Raw genomic sequence first — 18,699 nt, forward strand, 5'->3', positions numbered from 1 at the left:
AAACCTAGCTAGTAGTGTTAACCTTTGCCTACCAAACAACACCGCTCCTTGTGTGCAACATTAACTAAATAGTGCAGCTCAAGCAGTGGAAAATAGACTTAACCCAGAAAATAATGAGCACAACCAACACTGTAATACTTCAGTAAGCAACTGTTTACATGTTGTCAGGGTGCCAGAAGACCAGACCACACGGGGATGCAGGTAAAATAAAGCAGTTTATTGGAGCAAACAACAATAAACGCACAGCAAGAGTGAGGAAGTGGGAGCAGGAACAAGCCGGGGGCAAGTCCAGAAGTGGGTAGTCATCCAAGCCGGGGGCAAATGCAGAAGCGGGTAGTCATCCAAGCCGGGGTCGAGTACAGACGCGGGTAGTCTGCTGATGCGGGGTCGAGAGCCAGGAGAATCATCAGCCAACCCAGGTCGTACACAGAGGAACACGGAGAACAGGAGACTGCTAGCAGAGATGCACCTTGGAGCACAAACACAAGGGCAAGGACTGCAACCCATCAGGTGATAGATATAGTCAGGTGTGCAACATCATCACTGAGCGACGCCCAGGCAGCAGGCAAGTGTTGATGCAATCAGAGTCTATAAGAGGCAGCAGTCTGCACATGTCCAAGATGGCTGCCAACAGGAAGGCAAGGTAAGACCTTGACACATGCACGCTCCCTGTAAGGCTAACTAAGCTGATCATAGCAGTCATTGAGGAGGGAGTGCTTCTCCATAAAAGACATACCTGTAGTTGGCTCATCTGTGTAAAAAATTTAAAATGCACCACAGGCATGTAAAATTTGAAAGCCAGGTAAACATTATTTTTATATATATATTACAACAATAGATTTATATATAAACGTTTATTTTCTACAAAGATTGATAAAGCTAGCATTGCGGGGTCTGTGCACTATATATTCATTTATTATTTGCAGTCCTTCACAGGACAGTTCATCAAATCTATTCTTTCACAGGTTACTGCTATTTAAACCATGGGCAGCCTGCCCAGTAATATGTATTTGTGTCTAGGCGACCCCTGCTTCATTTTCCCCATTGCCACTGATCTCTCCTGTCACTTTTACAATACACTTGTTAAATCACCATTCAACAATAGACAATGAGGCTATGTATCAATAACAGGTTCAGAGCATCACACAGGATGGCAAATGAGTCATGAACTTAGAGTCAGCATATTAATCTGATTAGGTAATGTGGTTAGTGGTCCTTTACTATAGCACAGTCAAGTTTTATAGAGAATGTCATTTGTCATCTGCTTGTGTAGTTAGCAAGATTTAGCAGCTTTTCCACATCCTAAATAAAATAGAATGGGGGACATTTATTAGATCTGCCCCACAGCAAGGCAATGCTGAACAGGAGCAGTAAAACAGATTGTGATAGAGATTTACTACAAGTTTACATCCGAAGTCATAAATTCCCCCCTCAGCTTCAACACAATAAAACCTGACCCTGATCACTGCTTAATTGTGAACCTAATCGTGTCACAAATTTGCTTGATAAATGTCCCCCATGTGTGATTTTAACAATGGGCCTCACAAATAATACCAGAATCTGTAAACAAGTTGACTTTAAAGTGTTACTAAACCCACAACAGTAAAATCAATCTGTATATGCAGCAAAGCATGCTTGTTGTACTCACTGTGGAACCAAAGCGGTTAATCCCTCACATTGTGTAAAAAGGTTGTTTGATTCTGTCTTCTTTGATCCTCCCCTTCTTTTACTGTCCCCAATTCATCTGCTGATAGAACAGAGCCCTAGGAGGCACATGCTCAGTTTGGTGTGTATTGCTAGAGAGTTTTTTTTTTTTTGGGGGGGGGGGGATTGTGCATGTGATCAGCACAGGGCCAATCAGCACTGTACAGACAGAGTGTTCGGGGTCATGCAGCCTCATAGGACAGTCAAAACACTAATAGAAGTCACAAGACTGCTGTATACTGCTGGTGGGAAAAGGTATTTAGCAGTTTACATTTACTAAAATAATTGCATCTTCATGTCCTTTGTACTGTAGTAGACCAGATATAGTGAATGCAGGCTCCTGGGTTTAGTAACGCTTTAAAGGAGGTCAGAAGGTTTTTTTTATCTTAATGCATTCTATGCATTAAGATAAAAAACCTTCTGGGTGTAGCAGCCTCCCCAGCACCCCCTAATACCTGAGCCCCATCTCTCTCTAGTGATGTTCCTGAGTCCCTCGGCCGTCTAGGACTCTCCCCCCTGATTGGCTGAGACACAGCCACAGCGCTATTGGCTCCCACGACTGTCAATCAAAATCAGTTCGCCAATCAGGAGAGAGGGGGGACGGGGCCGAAACGCAGCTCCATGTCTGAATGGATACATGGAGCTGCAGCTCGGCTCAAGTGTCCCCATAGCAAGCTGCTTGCTGTGGGGCACTCAACAGGAGAGGGGCCAGGAGCAGCAATGAGGGACCCGAAATGAGGAAGATCCAGGCTGCTCTGTGCAAAACCAACTGCACAGGGCAGGTAGGTATAACATGTTTGTTATTTAAGAAAAAAAAAACGAGACTTTACAATCACTTTAAGGTGGCTCTCACAAATCTATCCTCATACAGAGGAGGAAGTTGTTGTCCATGACTGTATTCTGATTGAGGGCACCCCACTAGTTGGTTCTCTTACCTTAAACTACCTTTTCATGGGACAGGGTTTTTTTTATGTATTGTGTACCCACCCTTTCTAATATAACTTTGTGGGCCTCTCAGAAACATTCTTCATGGGGTGCCATCCTTTCTCTACCCCTATGAACAAAGTCTTCAATTCCAAGAGGTGATCTTTACCCTCACAATATTAGTCTATAGCCTATTTACTTGTAGCATGTGTTTTTAGCTGTATTTTAGTTTCTAATGAAAACTGGTTGTACTGTAGGTGCACAGGTCCCATCTTTTTCTCATCAGATTAACCAAAACTCCTTGTCTAATAAAGGCTTGTTTTGGACTTGAAAATACCATACACACTGGACTCACACACAGGATCTGCAAAACGCAAACATTGCTTAGTTTACATAGCACCCAGCACTCACAAAATGCGTTTACAAGCTTTCTGAGTTCAGTAAGCTTTATTAAGAAGGTGAGACTATACTGCTACTAGGTGTAAGAATTGTAACAGTAGAAAATGAATAACTGCTCATTGAAATTCATAAAGAGTGTTATAGATACTTTTTAGAAATCTGTCTCGTAGTAATGTGACAAATGGTGGAACTTATGACAGATTCATTTATGTGTCGATAAGGTGTGTATAAATTTGTTGCAACTGTGACAGAACTGTCAAAGGCATCTCTTATACAAAGTGGTGGAGTTTTACAGGCAATGAGGAGTATTTTGAGAAGTAGGGAGAATAAGTATCAAATATCAGTTTCAGAGAAACTTAAAGACACATTACATAGTTACATAGTTGGTAAGGTTGAATAAATATATAGGTCCATCCAGTTCAACTTGAGTGTGTGTGTTTGTGACTACTGGTTTCCATATCCCTGTGCATTGTGTTCGCTTAGAAAGACATCAAAACATTTTTTTAATTCTTCCCTGCTGACACCACCAACTGTGGAAGGGAGCTCCACATCTGTACTGCCCTAAAAGTAAAAAACCCCTTTCACAGTTTGAGATTGGATGAAAAGCCATTCAATTTCATTAAGTGGTTGCGTGTCTTTTTTACAGACCTAAAAATTAAATAGATTCCTTCCAATGCTAGAGTCGCCATTCAAAGATTTGTATATTATGCTTATCCCTCTTACACATTTCCTTTCCAGGAAGAAAAAGTACAATGTTTGAAGTTTTTCCTCATAACATGGTCCTTCAGCCCCCCTATTAGCTTTGTTTCTTTGAACTTTCTTAAGTTCAAGCAAATACTTCCTCATTGCAGCTTACCAATTCTTAGATGTCATGGCTGTATTAGTTTCCTTTTTTGGTCTTTCTTCTATTTTAATCTGGTAATCCAGCCAGGAAGTCTTTTGTTTTTCACTGTACAACCTCCCCAGCAGAATGTATCAGTTTACATGGAGACAAACCACTAAACACTGTCAGGGGTGATTATTGATCAGCTTTTATATATTCATACAAAACCTTTATCCCAAAAGGAAAAAAAATGTTTGCTGTAACTGCTGATAAAGTGTGAGATGGAGTTGGCTTCAGTTTGTTAGTGGTTCAAAATCTGCTAATATATTTACCACTTTCCTCCTTTTCAGACTGACAATGCTGCTGTCTGCTGTGCATCCTCTACTCATTCCTCCAGAATTGTGTCTCACTAATACCGGAGGTATGTTACTGGCCAGATCACCAGGTGAAAACAGAGAGGAAAAGGCAAAAGAAGAGGGAACGAAGGCCATCACCACATCTAATGATTGGTAAGCTGCAATGTTTTTCATTTTTGGTTTTGGGTTTAATATCACTTTAAGTTTTTCTCTGTCAGCCCCAAGGTTCTATTCAATATACTATTATTAACATTACTTTTGTTATTTTATATTGGAAGCCCAGTGGAATGCACTGATAAATGCTGTTGTTTATTAAGTCCTTAAAACACTCCCACTTTTTTCAGTGTTCGGTGTTCCCTGTTTCAAAAATTTGATCCCATTTAGTATCATGTAGTATGGAGTGCAGCTTAGTAAAGTTAAAAAAATGTAAGAAATACAGCGCTATATAAAACAATACATAAAAAGTGCTTCGTAAACCATAAAGTGACAATGTGCTTGTTAAGATATATAAAATATACAACATATATCTTAAAGGTGCATATAAATAATGTCCATAAAGTGCATTCAATCAATCAATAAGGTGCAGTTGAAAAACTGAAATCCAATCCAGAAAATAGCCAAGTGTGAGGCTAATATAAACAGTGCTTGCTAGGTGTTTCAATAAACCACATCCTTAAAACACCACCACCACCAAATAGCCACAAGATGGCCTCTCACCTCAATAAGATAATAAGGAGGCAATGAATCCTCAATATAGGTGAATCCGGGTCAATGGATACCACTTGCTGGACTGATATATTCTCTTGGGCTCAGTATGCAGGTAAGACATGAAAAAAATGCAATAGATCTAAGTGCTCACTGCTACATAACCCTTTATTGAAGAATGTAAAAAATCACTCACATGCAAAGCACAATCAGGCTTGTGCGGACCGTACAGGCAGTTTCAAATGAGCTGTGAGGAGCCATGCTGTGTAGTCGCCGCTCATCTGTCAGGGTCTCCGCCCCCTATACGCGTGGCGTCATACGCTTGCGCGTCAAGACTTCGTCAGTAGGGGTGGCTCGGCTCCTCACAGCTCATTTGAAACTACCTGTACGGTAACAACCCTTAGATGAGTGAGCAGTTCCGCCAGCCCAATCAATATCATCCCCCATGATTATAACATTGCCCTGCCTCCCTACCCCATCATGTGTGCTTCCCCCTTGTTAAGCAGATCCCAACTGACGTACAGTATCTCACAAAGGTGAGTACACCCTTCACATTTTTGTAAATATTTTATTATATCTTTTCATGTGACAACACTGAAGAAATTACACTTTGCTACAATGTAAAGTTGTGAGTGCACAGCTTGTATAACAGTGTCAATTTCCTGTCCCCTTAACATAACTTAACGCGCAGTCATTAATGTCTAAACTGCTGGCAATAAAAGTAATTACACCCCTAAGTGAAAATGTTCAAATTCGGCCCAATTAGCCATTTTCCCTCCCCAGTGTCATGTGGCTCGTTAGTGTTACAAGGTCTCAGGTGTGAATGAAGAGCAGGTGTGTTCAATTTGGTGTTATCGCTCTCACTCTCTCATACTGATCACTGGAAGTTCAACATTGCACCTCATGGCAAAGAACTCTCTGAGGATCTGAAAAAAAGAATTGTTGCTCTACATAAAGATGGCCTAGGCTATAAGAAGATTGCCAAGACCCTGAAACTGAGTTGCAGCACGGTAGCCAAGACCATACAGCGGTTTACCAGGACAGGTTGCACTCAGAACAAGCCTCGTCATGGTCGACCAAAGAAGTTGAGTGCATTTGCTCGGCGTCATATTCAGAGGTTGTCTTTGGGAAATAGACGTATGAATGCGACCAGCACTGCTGCAGAGGTTGGAGGGGTGAAAGGTCAGCCTGTCAGTGCTCAGACCATACGCTGAACACTGCATCAAATTGGTTTGCATGGCTGTCACCCTAGAATGAAGGCTCTTCTAAAGATGATGCACAAGAAAGCCCGCAAACAGTTGTGCTGAAGGCAAGCAGACTAAGGACATGGATTACTGGAACCATGTCCTGTGGTCTGATGAGACCAAGATAAACTTATTTGGTTCAGATGGTGTTGTGTGTGGCGGCAGCCAGATGAGGCGTATAAAGACAACTGTATCTTGCCTACAGTCAAGCATGGGAGTGGGAGTTTCATGGTCTGGGGCTGCATGAGTGCTGCCGGCACTGGGGAGCTACAGTTCAATGAGGGAACCATGAATGCTAATCTGTACTGTGACATACTAAAGCAGAGCAAAATCCCCACCCTTCAGAGACTGGGCCGCAGGGCAGTATCCCAACATGATAATGACCCCAACACACACCTCCAAGAGGACCACTGCCTTGCTAAAGAAGCTGAGGGTAAAGGTGATGGACTGGCCAAGCATGTCTCCAGACCTAAACCCTATTGAGCATCGGTGGGACATCCTCACATGAAAGGTGGAGGAGCGCAAGGTCTCTAACATCCAACAGCTCCGTGATCTCATCATGGAGGAGTGGTAGAGAACTCCAGTGGCAACCTGTGAAGCTTTGGTGAACTCCATGTCCAAGATGGTTAAGGCATTGCTGGAAAATAATGGTGGCCACACAAAATATTGACACTTTGGGCACAATTTGGCCATTTTCACTTAGGGGTGTACTCACATTTGTTGCCAGTGGTTTAGACATTATTGGCTGTGTGTTGAGTTATTTTGAGGGGATAGCAAATTTACACTGTTATACAAGCTGTACACTCACTACTTTACATTGTAGCAACGTGTCATTTCTTCAGTGTTGTCACATGAAAAGATAGAATAAAATATTTACAAAAATGTGAGGGGTGTACTCACTTTTGTGAGATACTGTATGTACAGTATATACTGTATATTTATGAGCAGAGATGTATAGTAACGAAGTAGAACTACTTAAGTACTGTACTTAAGTACCGAAATGCGGTATCTGTACTTTCCTAGAGTAGAATTTTTTTCTCCTACTTCTACTTTTACTTCACTAAATTTTTTAGATGATTTTGATACTTCTACTCTTTTTTTTTTTTTGTTGTGCTGCATCGTTACTCGTTACTTTTCTCTGCCTTTCCCTTTTTCTTTTTTGTTTGGTTTCCCTCCTTACTGCTCTCTCCTACTCTTTCAATTATCCTCCCTATTCTGCCTTCCCCCCTCCCCTCCTCTTTTCTATAGGAAGGCAAAGGTAAAGATACCCCCCTTTTTCATGGGTACCTGGTCTCTGGCCATTTGGGTAGCGTTGTTCCGCTCCAGGCTTCCGCTGGGCCAGCGTGGAGTGCTCCCACATGCGCCTCTCGGCGCTCTGACATGTGTGGCGGCCTTCGGCCACTCCGCTCCTCCCCTCCTTGTCTCCATTCGCTGATGTCTCAGCGCTGGGAGGCGGGGATTCCAGCGGCCACGCAGTAGAGGCACGTGCGCATGCGCAGTGCGATCGAGGCACTGGCGGCCACCTTGGTTAAGGGAAACATGAAGGGGTCTCTGATGTAAGGGGGGGGGCTTTGTGTGGGCGGTCTCTGATGTAAGGGGGGTCTCTGATGTAAGGGGGGCTCTGTGTGGGAGGGCTCTGATGTAAGGGGAGCTCTGTGTGGAGGGGCTCTGATGTAGGGGGAGCTCTGTGGGGGGCTCTATGGGGGGGCTCTGATGTAAGGGGGGCTCCGTGGGGATGGTCTCTGATGTAAGGGGGCTCTGTGTTGGGGTCTCTGATGTAAGGGGGGCTGATGTGGGGGGGGTCTTTGATGTAAGGGGGCTCTGTGTGGGGGTCTCTGGTGTAAGGGGGCTCTGTGTGGGGGGTCTCTGATGTAAGGGGGCTCTGTGTGGGGGTCTCTGATGTAAGGGGTCTCTGTATGGGGGGTCTCTGATGTGTGGGGATCTCTGATGTAAGGGGGCTCTGTGTGGGGGGGTCTCTGATGTAAGGGGGACTCTGTGTGGGAGGGCTCTGATGTGGGGGGCTCTGATGTAAGGGGAGCTCTGTGTGGAGGGGCTCTGATGTAAGGGGAGCTCTGTGGGGGGCTCTATGGGGGGGCGGCTCTGTGGGGATGGTCTCTGATGTAAGGGGGCTCTGTGTTGGGGTCTCTGATGTAAGGGGGGCTTTGTGTGAGGGGTCTCTAAAGTAAGGTGGCTTTATGTGGGGATGGTCTCTGATGTAAGGGGGCTCTGTGTTGGGGTCTCTGATGTAAGGGGGGCTTTGTGTGGGGGGCTCTGATGTAAGGGGGCTCTGTAGGGGGGGGTCTCTGATGTAAAGAGGGCTCTGTATGGGGGTCTCTGATGTAAGGGGGCTCTGTGTGGGGGGTCTCTGATGTAAAGGGGGCTCTTTGTGGGGGCTGGGGGGATCTCTGCTGTAAGGGTGCTCTGTGTGGGGGGTCTCTGATGTAAGTGGGGCCTCTGTGGGGGGTTTCTGTTGTAAGGGGGCTCCGTTGGGGGGTTTCTGTTGTAAGGGGGGCTCCGTTGGGGGGTCTCTGATGTAAGGGGGGTCTCTAATGTAAGGGGGGCTAAGTTTGTAGTGATCATAAAAAAGAAAAGTCAAATGAAGTGCCAAAAAAGTGCAAGAAAAAATGTACAGGGCGCTGGTGGGGGAGCCACAGGATCAGCTCGCACAGGGCGCTTGAACACCTAAGGCCGGCCCTGGTTGGGAGGTTCTTTCCCATTAACAGCAGATATGAAATTATATTCATCTTGTTTTGTCACATATATATATTTGAAGATTCACAATATTTTGAACTTTTTATTGACTTAGATTTCATACACTCTTCCTTTATTTCATTATTGGAATATATTGTTGTATATCACATTGGTTTATATATGATTTTGCGCACCAATAAGCTGTGGAGAAAAAAAAACAGGCAGGGAAGAGAAGGAGGGATGCTTTAAAAGGGGAAGGGAGGGACATACTTTATCTGTTTTTTGTTTACAAAAAGTTACAGCCTAAGGAATTGTGATTGTCCTTTAGGGTCCTTTCACACGGCCGCTCCGTGTGTCCGCAAATCATCCCATCCGTTTGCGGATGATTTGCGGACATAATGTAAGTGAATGGCACTGCGGATGTCAGCGGAATACCATCCGCTGACATCCGATTTTCCTCCTTTCAGTTCTGTTCCATTTTTTTCGAATGGAACAGAACCCCATTTTTTCTTCCGTGTAAAAAACGGAAAGGAAGGAAAATCGAATGTCAGCGGTGTCATCCGACATCCGCAGTGCCATATACTTACATTATGTCCGCATATCATCCGCAAACGGATGGGATGATATGCGGGCACACGGAGCGGATGACAGAAATGTCATCCGCTCCGTGGAAAAAAAAAAAAAAGTCCCGCAGCGGACCTTTCACACGGAGCGGCCGTGTGAAAGGACCCTTAGGTTAATCATTTGAATAATTCATTTGAAATAAATTCAAATAATAAAAAACAATATGATGTTCAAACTTTTGACTTCTTTCTTTAATAACTACATAACACAGTACTTCTACTTCTACTTTTAGTACTTGAGTAGAATTTTATTTTCAAAACTACTGATACTTTTTACTTTTAGTACTTAAGTAGCAATTTTTTTGAAAAAACTACTTGCAATACTTAAGTAAAAAAAAATGTTGAATACTTTAGTACTTCCACTTAAGTAACTTTTTCTGCGAGCACTTCCACTTCTACTTAAGTCACTTTTTGATCGAGCACTTGTACTTTTACTCAAGTAGAAATTTTGAGTACTTTATACAAGTCTGTTTATGAGCCAATGAGCCACAAATTAAATTTGCGCTATTGTCAAATTATTATTACTGTGCTCTGTAATAAAAAAGGAGAAACACATAAATATCTACAGATATTAAAAAGTATATGTAAATGCCTATGTCTATGCCTCTTTAAATAAAGTATCCTAACAATGCCCCATACCTTCCAAAAATGCAATCAAATAAAATATCAAATTATGTACTTTATGTGCAATATTATACAGTACCTCCTCCGGAACTGGTGGTAAAATCTGAATGATTACGCAACCTAAAAACGTTAAAAAAAATTGCTAAGTGTTACAAGGAATAATCAAAGTGCACACAAATACATACATCACAGTGTAAAGGAAAGTCCAATTATAGTGCTCTTATAAAGGTGAAAAGTGATTCACAATGACACCGGTGCTTCAATTAGTGCTTTCTCCTACATAGATCACTGCACGCCTCTTACCAAAAAAGATGGATCCCAAATTATAAGGATCTTTTGAGCCTCTATTGAAATAGATCAGCTGGAGTATTCTACTCCTAGGGTTCCGTGAAAGGCAAGCCTTCCTGGTAAGGGGTCAGCTTCAATCAGATATTGCTCAGATATCCCCGACTTCTTGGATCATCCTGCCATAGATGTTTCTCCAGCATAGGGGGTTTAGAAAGGAGGAGACTTTATAGTGCAGTATGTATAATTACCAGGGCTTTTGTTTCAGGAGGAACGCGGGGGAACGCAGTTCCGACACCTCCAACAGTGAATGTATGTAATAGCAAGGTGTGCTGGAGGGTCTATTGATGCTGGCTGCTGGGGGATCTATTGTTCCTAGAGGGGTTCTATTTTTAAATGGCGGAGGTCTATTATTGTTGCTGGGGGGGCTTATGTTGCTGATGGGGTCAGTTGTTGCTAGAGGGATCTAATGTTGAGGGAGCTGTCTATTGTTGCTGGCTGTTGGGGGTCTATTGTTGCTGGAGGGCATCTATTTTTGCATGGCAGTCTATTGTTGCTGGGGAGGTCTATTGTTGCTGGTGGGGGAGTTATTGTTGTTGGTTGGGCTTATGTTGCTGGGGGATCAATTGTTGCTGGAAAGGATCTACTATTGCGGGAGTGGTCTATTGTTGCTTGCTGCTGGAGAGTCTGTTGATGCTGAGCTGTTGCTGGGAAATCTGTTGTTGCTGCCAGGGGTCTCTTGTTGCTCAGGGGGTCTGTTGTTTCTGGGGGAATCTATTGTTGCTGGGGGGAATCTATTGTTGCTGGAAAGGGTCTATTGCTGCTGGCAGCAGGGGATCTACTTTACCTTTACTGCTTTTCTTGTTATTAATAAATTCCATACAAATTTCTTATCACCACAAAATAATACTTGGTTCTGTATTCTCTAAAAGGGGCGGTACTGGAAGGTGGACAGGGGGTGGAACCAAGGAATGTTGCTCAGAGGTGGGTAGGGGGCGGAGACGAGAAGTGACTCAGAAGGGAGGAGTTCCTGCACCTATTCTCTGAGAAAAAAAGTGACGGCTTTGGCTCCACCCAATGTATTTCCCCACAAGAGGCATTGACTGGGAACGGTGAGTCTTCTAAATGTTTTTGTTCATGTAGGTGTAATAATCACCTTTTAATAAATGGTAATTATACATACTGCACTATGAAATCTCCTCCTTTCTAAACCCCATCTATGGCAGGATGATCCAAGAAGTCAGGGAAATGTATTTATTTCAGGTACTTATATAGTACCGTCAATTTACGCAGAGCTTTACATATACATTGTACATTCACATCAGTCCCTGTACTCAAGGAGCTTACAATCTAAGGTCCCTAACTTACATTCATACATACACATACTGGGGCCAATTTAGACAGGAACCAATTAACCTACCAGCATGTCTTTGGAGTGCGGGAGAAAACTGGAGTACCCGGAGGAAACCCACACAGGCCCAGGGAGAACATTCAAACTCTAGGCAGGTAGTGTCTGAGCAAGATCTGATTGAAGCTGACCCCTTACCAGGAAGGATTGCCTTTCAAGGAGCCTTAGGAGTGGAATACTCACGCTGATCTATTTTGATATAGGCGCATTAGATCCTTATAATTTGGGATCCATCTTTTCTGGTAAGAGGTGTGCAGTGATCTGTGTTGGAGAAAGCATTAATTGAAGCACCGGTGTCATTGTGAATCACATATTTTACCGTAATGAGAGCACTATTATTGGTCTTTTCTTCACACTGTGATTTATGTATTTGTATGGACTTTTATTATTCCTTGTAACACTTAGCAATTTATTTTTAACGTTTTCAGGCTTCGCACTTATTTTGTTTACACAAGTTTTTGAAGTTGAGTATTTAGACTTTTTATGTTGCAGCACTTTCACATATACACAAATATACTTCTTTGGGTGAGCGTGAAATATATCTTTTTATACAAAATCTAAATGATGGCTTTAGTTCCAGCAATTCCCTTTCTGGTATAAGTGATCTGAGCAGCTAACCAGCTTTTCCATCACTTTAACAAGCAGCGAAAGGGGGCTTCCCTCCCACCATTGTCACGAACATCAGAGTGAGAGCAATAATTCTAGTGCTAGACCTCCTGTTTGACTCTAAACGTGTAACTTGTAACGGCATTCAAAGTATTGCTTGAGGATAATTAAATTTGTACTATAGTTTGTTGCCATTTCATAGGCATGTGTAATTTTAAAGCGTGACATGTTAGATATCTGTTTACTTAGAATAACATCATCTTTTATATTTTACAAAACATTTAGGCATTATATTGAGTTTGTGTGCAGTAAAACTCATTAACTACCTCTGGCCTGCCGTATAGACAAATGATGGTGGACAGGATCCTCTCTCGTTCTGGGGCGACGTCATATGATGTTGCCCTAGTCTCACCACGCTTGAGCGCCCGTGGGAATGCCCGATCTTGGTAAAGAGCCAATGATGCGGCTCTTTACCCATGCGATCAGCTGTGTTCAATCACAGCTGATCACATGTAAACACAGAAATACCGGTTAATGGCTCTCCTCGCCTCACACTGACATCAGTGCCCTAATTATCAGTGCAGCCCCAACAGTACCCATCATTGATGCCAGTCTGTGCCCATCATAGATGGCAATCTGTGCCCATCAGTTATGCCAATTGGTGCCCATCAGTGATGTCAATCTTTGCCCATCAGTGATGCCAGTCAGTTCTGCCTTTTAGTGCCTATCAGTGCCTGCTCATCAGTGCCGCTATAGTAAGTGTCGCCTATCAGTGCCACCCATCAGTGCCCATTATTGCTGCCTATCTGTGCCACCTATGATTGCCCTTAAGTGCCACCTATCAGTGCCCATCACTGCCACCTATGCCAGAGCTGCATACTAGTGCCCATCAGTGCTGCATATTAGGGCCTCCTCATCAGTGTCCTTCACTGCCGTCTCATCAGTTCCCATCAGTGCCGCTTCATCAATGCAGTTGATCGGTGCAGCCTATCAGTGCCTATCAGTGCGGCTTCATCAGCGCACATCAGTGAAGAAGAAAAATTCAATTTTTACAACATTTTCTGACAGAAACTAAGAAAAGCTTTTTTTTTTCAAATGTCTTGGTCTTTTTTCATGTTTTAAGCAAAAAAAAAAAAAAAAAACAGTGATAATTAAATACCACCAAAACAAAATAACAAAATAATACAAATTTCATTTGGGTACAGTGTTGCATGACCACGCAATTTTCATTGAAATTGTGACAGCGCAGAAAGCTGAAAATTGGCCTAAACGGAAAGGGGGTAAAAGTGCCTAGTATTAAAGCGGTAAAGGTATATTTTTTCCTGAAAATTTGCATTTCATAAACTGCTGCTCAAATAGTGTGTGACATAAAAAATTGTAACTACCAACATTTTATTCTCTGCTTAGCCACTTTACCCCTGCCCACCGTCAAATGACGGCGGGATGGAGCGACCATTGTTCTGGGCCGCCGTCATATGACCTAATCTAATCACACAGCCAATCACAATAGAGGAGCCCAGGAGAAGACCGCGCATGCGCGATCGGGAGCGCACAGCGCGGTCATGTCGGTGGCTCTGTGTTCCCTAGGAACACAGCTAGTCACCGGCAGTAGTAAACAGTCACTGACAGTGGCTGTTTACTATGTGATCGGCTGTGAATCCATTCACAGCCGATCACAAAATGTAAATACAGAGCAGTAACTCACTGTTACTAGCTCTTCTCCCCTCACACAGTTACCAGTGTGAGGAGAGCAGAGCCAGAAACAGTGAGTTACTGCTCTGTGTACCTGTCACTGTAAAAGCACAAAAATAAAGGTCCCCACACAGTCCTCAGCCCCCCCCCCAATTGCACCTGTCACCCAACAGTCACCTCATCAGTGCCCAGAAATTGCCACCCATAAGGCTATGTTCACATGTGAGCGTAGCGATCGCGGGCAGAATCACCGCCATTCTGCCCGCGATCCGGAAATCATTGCAATCGCGCAGGTGTCCCGCGATTTGCAATGATTTCCGGATCGCGGGCAGAATCTCTGTGATTCTGCCCGCGATTGCTACGCTCACATGTGAACGTAGCCTGAACGTAGTCTAAAGTGCACCTGTCACCAGATACTGCCATCAGTACCGCCGTGCACCATCGCCCGTCACCTGTCACCCATCGGTGACCATCGCCCAGGCACCTGTCACCCCTCGGTGACCATCGCCCAGGCACCTGTCACCCCATCAATCACCGTCACCTGTCACCCCATTAGTCATCGTTATTTGTCACCCCATCAATCATCGTCACTTGTCACCCCATCAGTGATCGTCATCTGTCACCCCATCAGTGGTCGTCATCTGTCACCTCATCAGTGATCGTCATCTGTCACCCCATCAATCATCGTCACCTGTCACCCCATCAGTGATCGTCATCTGTCACCCCATCAGTCCTCGTCACCTGTCAACCCATCAGTCATCGTCACCTGTCAACCCATCAGTCATCGTCATCTGTCACCCCATCAGTGATCGTCACCTGTCACCCCATCAATCATCGTCACCTGTCACCCCATCAGTGACCGTCACCTGCCACCTATCAGTCACCTGCCACCCATCAGTGATCATCCGCAGTCAACCGTCACCCGTCGCACAGCCCATCACAGCCAGCATGTCAAAAAGGATGTACAGCAGCGAGGAGGCCCTTCACGTTTTCCCAGCTTACCGGACCCGCCGGCAGCGGGGAAAACTATCCGGTCCCGGATCCTCAGAGACAGGAAGTCGAGTGAGGGAAAGATGGCCCTCACTCGACTCTATGGTCTTGGAGGACCGGAGCTACGTCAAAAGTCGTTGCCTAGCAACCACCGGTTTAAAGGGCCGCTTTTTTTTTCAACAATTTTTTTTTCTTTTTTTCTTTTTTAGTGTAGTTGTGAGGTGTGAGGTCTTTTTGACCCCAGATCTCACAATAAAGAGGACCTGTCATGCCTATTTCTATTACAAGGGATGTTTACATTCCTTGTAATAGGAATAAAAATGATCAAAACATTTTTTTTTAAACTGTGCAAAAATAAAAAACTAATAAATAAAATAAATAGGGAAAAAAAAATTAAAGCGCCCTGTCCCCGTTAGCTCGCGCGCAGAAGCGGACGTATACACAAGTCCTGCCCACATATGTAAACTGTGTTCAAACCACACATGTGAGGTATCGCCGCGATCGTTAGAGCGAGCGCAATAATTTGAGTGCTAGACCTCCTCTGTAACTCTAAGTTGGTAACCTGTAGAAATGTTTAAAATGTTGCCTATGGGGATTTTTAAGTACCAATGTTTGGCTCCATTCCGTGAGCGTGCGCAATTTTGAAGCATGACATGTTGGGTATCTTATTACTCGGTGTAACATTATCTTTCACATTATGGAAAAAAATTGGGCTAAATTTACTGTTTTCTTATTTTTTAATTAAAAAAAGGGAATTTTTTTCAAAAAAATTGCATTTGGAAGACTGCTGCGCAAATATGATGTGATGAAAAATATTACAACAATCTCCATTTTATTCTCTAGGGTCTCTGCTAAAATATATATATATATATATATATATATATATATATATATATATATATATATATAATGTTGGGGGGTTCTAAGTAGTTTTCTTGCAAAAAAATGATTTTAGCTTGTAAACACCAAGTGTCATAAATATGCCCAGTCTTAAAGTGGATAAATGGACAACTTTGTGTAAAGTGCTTCTTGGATGTTAGGCCTCTGTATGTGGCTAGGCTGTGTAAAAGTGTTACACATGTGGTATCGCCATACTCAGAAGGAATAGCAGAATGTATTTTGGGGTGCAATTTTTGCTATGTACATGCTATGTGTTGCATAAATGGACAGCTTTGCGTAAAAAAAATGAGTTTTCATTTTCTTTCCACATTTTCCAAAAACTTGTGGAAAAAAAATGAAGTATTCAAAAGACTCATTATGCCTCAAAAATTATATGTTGGGGTGTTTGCTTTCCAAAATGGGGTCATTTTATGGGGGTTTCCATTGTCCTAGTGCTCCAGGGCCTTCAAAAGTGCGATAGGTTGTCAGGAAATTATATGTGTAATTTATGCTCCTAGAATCCCGGACGGTGCTACTTGGATGTTAGGCCTCTGTATGTGGCCAGGCTGTGAAAAAGTCTCACACATGTGGTATCGCCATACTCAGGAGGAGTAGTAGAATGTGTTTTGGGGTGTAGTTGCAAGTATACATATGCTGTGTGAGAGAAATAACCTGTTAATACGTCAATTTGTAAAAAAAAAAAAAAATCTTCATTTTGCAAAGAATAGTGGGAAAAAATTACAACTTCAAAAAACTCACCATGCCCCTTATTAAATATCTTGGAATGTCTACTTTCCAAAAAGGGGTAATTTGGGGGGTATTTGTACTTTCCTGACTTTTAGTGTCTCAAGAAATGAGATAGGCCTTCAGTACATCAGGTGTGGTCACTGGTCAAGTGTGATCAATTTTCAATGACTAGCGCCATAACTTGTGGACTCTATAACTTTCACAAAGACCAAATAATATATACTTATTTGGGTTATTTTTTACCAAAGATAAGTAGCAGTATCATTTTTGCCCAAAATTCGTGAAGAAAAATTACTAATTTGCAAAATTTTATGACAGAAACAAAGAAAAATGTGTTTTTTCACAATATTTTCAGTCTTTTTTTATTTATAGCACAAAAAATAAAAAACCCAGTAGTGATTAAATACCATCAAAAGAAAGCTCTATTTGTGTGAAGAAAAGGACACAATTTTTTTATGGGTACAGTGTTTCATGACTGAGTAATTGTCATTCAAAGTGTGAGAGCGCTGAAAGCTGAAAAGCGGTCTGGGCAGGAAGGGGGTGAAAGTGCACTGTAGGCAAATGGTTAAATAAATATTGGGGTCTATAAAACTTCTAGCTTCGGCAGCTGGAGGTTCAGGTGGATGTTTGCCCATTCAGTTTCCCCATTTGGCGAACAGCTTGGACCTGGGTCAAACTCATGGTGGACCTGAACCAGAAGCTCATCCTTACCTTACTTTACTGTTCAACCTATTGAATACTTATAAGAAGTTAGGAGCTGGCTCAGCTTTCTAGGTGCCACCTATAATTATCTGTTAGGTGGACTGAACTGAATCTGGGTTTTATGAAAACCCCTGAAGAAGAAATTCAGAAAGCACTTCAGAGTTAATACAAATATACTTTCTGAAGCATGTGCTGGGAAACGTCTGCTTCCTGTAAATCACATTTGAACTTCCAAGGTACATTTGAGTCTGACTGGTTCCTTTTCAAATTGGACATTGTGTGAGAAAAAATAATTGTCTGAAGTGGGTTTTTTATTAATTTAAAATTCATTTTGGGGTTTCTGGTCTATGTCGTTATAGCAGGACAGGGTTTTTATCTATGTTATATTCAGCTTACCTTTTGTTACTCTTAAAGTATCAGTTCACCTTTTGGAACACAGATACAAACAGATACACTGACAGGTCTACGTGGCATCTGCTGATCACTGGGGCAATGCTTTCCAGGCTCCCAAAACCAAAAATAGTAAATGCCCATTTTATTACTTACAAAAAAATGTGCATTTATTATTTTTTATTAACAGGTGAACTTATCATAATAATAATAATAATGGCTCAACCTTTCCAACGATACATGACTTTATGTTGTATTATGGCTGTAATTCTCTGTGGTAATTTACTAAAGCTGGAGCGTGAAAAATCTGGTGCAGCTCTGCGTAGAAACTGATCAGCTTCCAGATTTTTTTTGTCAAAGCTTAGCTGAACAAGCTGAAGCTAAGAAGCTGATTGGCTACCAGATTTTGCATTTTCCAGTTTTAGTAAATCAACAGCTATGTGTGGATTTTTAAATGTTTGATTCTTTCCTGTGTACCATCCAATGGAATAATGGGTTGTTAGATTATTTTCCTAGTAATTCATGGTTAGATGTTCAAGGTGGCTGGGAAACAGAAATAGGAAATGTATTTAATTGTGTGTATGAGGATAGGTCCTTTTTGAATTTTGCTCTGTTGTGTTTTTTAAATGTCATTTATCTACTTTAGGTTACATAATAAAAAAATGTAATAATAAATACAAACTAATGCTGTTTCTTTAGACTTTTTTTCCTGTATTCATTTGCACCCTTTTTTTTTTAAGTCCATTCCAGAGTTCTGCTAAGGCTCCATTCACGCCTGAGCGTATAATTTTTAGGCATTTTTCAGGCGTTTTCAGGTGTTTTTTGTAGGTGTTTGGAGGCAGGCATTGGCATCTAACAAAAACCCTTGTAATCTGCCAAAAAAGAAGCTCATGTACTTTTTTGAGCT

The 18,699-nt window shown here is 42.5% G+C and overlaps 1 protein-coding gene across 4 annotated transcripts in view; it reads left to right on the top strand.

The window, feature by feature from the left end:
* Positions 1 to 18,699, top strand: part of LOC309551399 (uncharacterized protein) — a 1,058,733-nt gene that overhangs the window by 746,695 nt on the left and 293,339 nt on the right. For 3 of the 4 annotated variants that reach the window (XR_014225076.1, XR_014225078.1, XM_082251972.1), the window contains exon 3: positions 4,201 to 4,359. The exons of the other annotated variant lie outside the window; for it this stretch is intronic. Coding sequence is in view for 1 of the 3 variants with exons in the window: in XM_082251972.1 (XP_082108098.1) it covers positions 4,208 to 4,359 (152 nt within the window). In the remaining 2 variants the exon portion in view is untranslated. The remainder of the gene's footprint in view (positions 1 to 4,200; positions 4,360 to 18,699) is intronic. 4 annotated transcript variants of the gene reach the window in all.

Source organism: Pelophylax lessonae (assembly GCF_965119305.1).
Source record: "Pelophylax lessonae genome assembly, chromosome: 3".
Lineage (NCBI taxonomy): Eukaryota > Metazoa > Chordata > Amphibia > Anura > Ranidae > Pelophylax > Pelophylax lessonae.